General features: G+C 35.0%; 1 protein-coding gene across 1 annotated transcript in view; it reads right to left on the bottom strand.

The window, feature by feature from the left end:
- LOC106875633 (protein jagged-2) overlaps window positions 1-6,126 on the bottom strand; it is a 123,616-nt gene that overhangs the window by 17,891 nt on the left and 99,599 nt on the right. Inside the window, exons 7-11 of the mRNA XM_052973489.1 lie at window positions 5,728-5,955; window positions 5,076-5,122; window positions 3,261-3,434; window positions 1,919-2,069; window positions 655-819 (exon numbers count right to left, since the gene is read on the bottom strand). Coding sequence (XP_052829449.1) covers window positions 655-819; window positions 1,919-2,069; window positions 3,261-3,434; window positions 5,076-5,122; window positions 5,728-5,955 — 765 coding nt within the window. The remainder of the gene's footprint in view (window positions 1-654; window positions 820-1,918; window positions 2,070-3,260; window positions 3,435-5,075; window positions 5,123-5,727; window positions 5,956-6,126) is intronic.

The raw sequence follows: 6,126 nt of genomic DNA, 5'->3' as shown, positions 1-6,126 counted from the left end.
AGATATATATACATACACAAACACAAACTTTATTTCTTTATTGCCCACAGGGGGTCTAAACATAGAGGGAACAAACAAGGACAGACAAATGGATTAAGTTGATTACGTCGACCCCGGTGTGTAACTGGTACTTATTTAATTGACCCCGACAGGATGAAAGGCAAAGTCGACCACGGCGGAATTTGAACTCAGAACGTAAAGACAGACACAATACTGCAAAGCCTGGCATGCTAACAATTCTGCCAGCTCACCGTCTTCACAAACACAACTTGCACACATTTCAGGTTTCTTTCAGTTTCCATGTACCAAATCCATTGAAAAGGCTTTGGTTGACTCAGGGTTATTGTAGAAGGTACTTGCCCAAGGATTGAAATGTAGTGGGACTGAACCAGAGGCTACATTGTTGAGCTTTGCACATGTACGCACTGAACAAGGCCCATAACTCTGTCAGCTCCAACTGCTTGAAAGACAAAGATTTATCTCGCTACTTCACCACTAAATGGCTCACTCATAGCAAGAACATCCAGTTGTGGAAAACAACTGCTTGGACAAATAAACTATTACATATAAATGTATACAACAAACAATGTGAAGCTATAAACCAGCAAATAAAGAAAAAAAAATAGAAATATTAAAAAAATTCTGATGTCTTACTTTCATGACAATATGTTCCCTGGTAGCCTGACTGGCATTCACATACAAAACCACTTCCAGCCTGACTTCGACAAATTCCATGTTTACCACAGATGTTGGATGATATTGAACGCACCTCCCCACTAGTTCGGTTGGACGGAACAGATATGGTACATTGGTCAATAACTGTTGATAAACAAGGTGAGCAAGAAATAAGTAATAATTTTTGAAATGACCGGTTAAAAAGTTTTATTTGAACCATCAGTCAGCACCACGATGTTTCTCACTGCCACCACCAACGCCACAAAGTTACTAAGTACTTTTATAAAATTTTCTGAACATAACCTATATGTATAAGTGTGTGCACCTGTATATATGAATGCATGTACACACACACACAAGAAAGATGACAAAGGAACAGATGATTATCTTACGAACTACAATAGCTTACAGCTGTTTCTACTATAAGATGCAGTGGACACATTAGATGAGTGTTTGAATAATGCATTATAGCTTCATCAGAGCCTTGAATATGAAGTGCAATTTATTTGGAGAAAGAATTACATTATATAAATAGGGAAAGGCATTACCAGTGAGATGTATATAACAAAAAGCATATATTTAAAAGGTAATTAGATCTAATAGACATACATGTATACACACACACACATGTATATATGTAAATAAATACGGCTGGTCCATGGGGTTTTACCCCCAGGTTTCATGTCCATAAAGTGCATAGCTTTATAGCATTTCTTCAGACCCCTAAGGCCTAGGGTCTGAAGAAACACTGTAAAGCTAAGCATTTTATGGACATAAAACACAGGGTAAACCCATAGAGCGGCCATATCTATCTTTATCTATATACTTAACTGCTCTATAACTTAGATTGTGCTTCTTTTTTGGAGTTATGATTTACCGACGATATACATGTGTGTGTATGTGTGTGTATATGTGTGTGTGTGTATGTGTGTGTGTGTGTGTGTGTGTGTGTGTGGAAACTATTGTATCAAGTTTTGTCCCTTAACATTAAAATGATAACTTAGTCATTTGAGAAATGGATATTGATAAAAACAGAAGCAAATTCAAATAAATACTGATGTTGATATGATTTGACATAAACTTATTGAAGCAGAACCTCTCGACATGATTGCAGTCACACTATAAGAAAATAGATATTATTTCACAGTAGAAAGGAGAAATAAACAAAAAATTTTAAATGTGAAACCATGACCTGAATGGAAGATAATGGCAAGAAGAAGAATTGGACAAACTTGAAGCTAACCTTCACAAGAACCATTTGGACAAATTTTCTTCTTTTTTTCACAAGTTTTTCCTTCAAAACCAGGCTGACAATGGCAGTAGAAATCTCCTCGCATATCATAACATGTAGAACCAGATCTGCAAGGGTTTTGTTGGCACGAATTGATAGCAATCTAGTAATAGAAATAAAGTAATATTGTATGATTTCATTTTGTTTTTTAAAGAATTCATAAATTAATAATTTACAAAAAATAGCATTATTTGGTTTAGAAATAAAAAAACATAAGTAAATAATCAAAGACACTCATTACTGTAGAAAAATATGCACAGATCCTAAAATTATATCTTTAATCTTTACCATATTTCAGTTGAAATACGCTGCTTTTCATTTCAATTGATTTTGAAAATAACAAAGAATTTAATAAAATTTCTTTGTTATTATCAAGTTGGTGTTTGGGACATAACATGAAATTTTGATAGGTTTTAATCTAGATCACTTTAAGCCTTTTTTTTTTAACCATATTTGTTGAAATACTGTGTCATTCTTTCAATTAATTTTGAAAATAATGAAGAATTTCATAAATTAACTTTGTCATTATTAAGTTCGTGCTTAAAACATAAATTAAAGATAAAATTTTGATAGAAGGAACTTTTAACTTAGATGACTTTAATACAAGGATGTTGTCTCATAGAAACAGGGCTGATCTCAAGCAGGTTAATATCAAAAGAGTTAATAAGTGAATTAGATAGATTTCTGTAATTATCTTTTTCAAGCAAATTCTTATTTTAGACCCCTCTAATTTAAGATCTCCACAAGTCTCCAGCTTTCTCTTTCATATTCTCCTTTCTTCCTATTCTTCCATTTCTTCAATAAATCAAGATATGTCTTTTGTTGTGTCTAGGGAGAGACATTATGCAAATATGATTAACACATGCACTGGTCCTGTTCAATAGGTTGCAAATAGCAATGAAAGAGCTTTCACAATTAAGTAATCAGTTAGTTAGTTGGCTATTTAACCAATTGACTAATGACGGAATGAAACTGAACCAGTGTTTGTGTTAATTATATTGGCATAATGAATTTCCTTAGACACAATAAAATTTGTTTCAACACATGAATTCATATAACAAATCTTGTAAACCAGATACAATAATCAGGATACTTTCTTTTAACTATTCATCGAGATCTTTATTGAACATTTCTGGTGAGGCTTGACACAAACTTAGATGAATGTCCATGAAACAACAACAACAGCTGCAGCTGCTGCCACGACCACCAACATCATTCATAGCTGAGCGCTTGTGTGTATAAAGGTACAAGTTGATTGCTTGTGAATAGACTAGAGTTAAAAGATGACACCTACCTGACACTGTAAACCAACATAGCCTGAGGGACACTCACATCTGAAGCCATCGTTAAGGTCATAACATACACCTCCATTTAGACAGGGTAGGCTATGGCACCCATTTATCGCTGCATCACAGTGCCGCCCTGTAAAGCCTGGTCTGCACTGACAACGGTAATCATTCACAAGGTTCTGCAAACGACAACAACGTTATACATATAGATACATATACATTTATACATACAATTAGTGACAACTGAATTTTTCCTTTTTGATTTTATATTGCAGATAGCCACCTTCATTATCATATATAAATATATAAATAGATAGCTATCTATGTATGCATGTATGTATATATCTATCTATCTATAAACCACATACAAAAATAATATATATATATTCCCCTACAATACTAAGTATTGAACCAATATTTCCTTGGATGCAACCATCCTTTCACGAGGTTAACATATCCTTTAATTAAATTTATATATATACATATGACAGGCTTCCACATAGTTTTTGTCTACCAATTCATTCACAACGCATTGGTTGGCCCAGAGCAATAGGAGAAGACACTTGCCCAACATATAGCACAGTGGGACTGAACCCAAAACAACATGGTTGTAAAGCAAGCTTGTTAACCACACAGCCATGTCTACACCTATAAAAGGATTACTTGATTATATCATATGGATGGGCCTTGTGCCTAGGGTAGAAGAGATTCTTTTAAGGTGGCGAGCTGGCAGAATTGTTAGCATACCAGGTGAAATGCTCAGTGGTATTTCGTATGTTGTTACATTCTGAGTTCAAATTCTGCCAAGGTCTACTTTGCCTTTCATCCTTTCGGGGTCGATTGGGGTCGAGGTGATCGACTAGTCCCCTCCCCACAAATTCCAGGCCTTGTGCCTATAGTAGAAAGGATTATATTAGATGGATGGAAAGACGGATAGACAGATGGGTGGTTGATCAGATAAAGGATGGAAGTGTTGGTGAGAGAATGTTTGGCTGAGTGAGCAGATGAATAATGGAGTGGATGAATGGGTGAGTAGATGATTGGGTGCTTGGATATACACACACACACACATATATATATATATATATTCTCCATGATAGATTGCTAATCACTACACATTCCATTTTTTTTCTCTCCTTGTTTCTTTCTGTGTTCCTTTCTGTGGAAGAGCGTAGGTTCGAAATGTTTAATGAGTTTTTCCATTCCCAAGCGTTATATTAATACATCTATTTGTTTTCTACACCACCTGTCTTTGCCTGTTGTTTTTTTGGGTGAATTCTCCCTATATCTATATCTATATATATATATATATATACACATACACATACATATGTGTGTGTGTGTGTGTGTGTGTGTGTGTGTGTGTGGATGATGGATGGCTGTCCTTCTTATCACTTTATGCTCAAACAGGAAATGTGGGACCTGCTTTTATTTATTTAGTTTTTTTATTTTGTTTAGTCAGGTAAACTGGAACGAGTAAAGTGAGACTTATTCATGAAGCGTGCATTAGAAGAGGTTTGAACTCATGCCCCATGTGGTCAACAGTCCAGCCCAATAAGCCTCACAGTCATTATTGATGCAATGAAGAAGCCACAATGCAGTTGTTTCTTGAACTGCTAAAAACAGCAGCAAAATCTCAACCTACTCTTGGATGCTCCTAAAAAAAAAGACAGAATGATCCCAGTTGGAAAGCCTTACATCATGCATGTCTATTTAGGTGACCACCCAGAGTTAAACACCAACGACAGCCACAGTCGCTGTAATGAGCATTAAACATGAAACAAAAATTAAAAAATAAAAATGCCATGATGTAAACTTACAACGCATGTAGCACCATTGTGACATTGACCAACACAATCAATGATGTCTGCAAGAGAAGAAATAGTTGAGAGAATATTAGTAAACTTATTCCTTATGTGGTCATCTGGCCTAAAGACCAAGAAATGATAACGGAAGAGAATTTGTCATTATCATCATCATCATCATAAGCAAAAAGAAAAAAAAGAAAAACAAAAAAAACAACTTAGTTTTATTAGAAATATACTTTATAAGGAAACATTGGAAAATAATGGAAACTAAAACATTGATTAGTTTACCAACAAAAATCTTAATTAGAAATGCAGATTAAATAATTAATTAAGATTCTGTTTTCACAAACAAGTATTTAAATACATAAGTATGTATAACTCCAGTGCAATAAGTACAACTGGTCTTCCTCTCTTTTTCATCCTCACAGTCAACCTCTCTCCCACACACTCACACATGCATACAAACACTCATGCACACACACATGCATAGTCGCACATGCACACACAAACACACTCGCATGCACACACGCTCACACACGGACACATAAATACACTCACACACATGCAAGTACACCCATACACACAAGTGTACAAAAAAGAAAAAAAAAGGGTTATTAGCTTTGGATAATATTCCTAGATAGAACAGTCCAAGACGTATACTTACTCATATCACAGTTTTTCCCAGTCCAACCTGCCTGGCACTGACATTCATAGCTACCTTGAAGATTCCGACAGTAGATTGCATTCACACAGGTGCTGTCTTTGCATTCATCGACATCCAGCTGGCACTGAGCCCCTTGCCAGCCAGGACGACAATGGCATTTGTATCCATTGACTTGATTTTCACACCAGCCATTATTCATGCATGGGTTTGATGCACACTCGTCAATATCTGTTAATTTAGATTAATGCAATAAATATATTCATTTCCTTTTTTAACTAAACACAAGGCCCACTCTTGGAGAAGAGGGATACAGCTTATTACATATACACACACATTACATATATATTATGTATAATATATATATATATATATATATATATATATATATATATATATATA

The sequence above is a fragment of the Octopus bimaculoides genome, chromosome 16 (assembly GCF_001194135.2).
Source record: "Octopus bimaculoides isolate UCB-OBI-ISO-001 chromosome 16, ASM119413v2, whole genome shotgun sequence".
NCBI classification, from domain to species: domain Eukaryota; kingdom Metazoa; phylum Mollusca; class Cephalopoda; order Octopoda; family Octopodidae; genus Octopus; species Octopus bimaculoides.
This window is presented reverse-complemented; position numbering and strand designations above follow the sequence as displayed.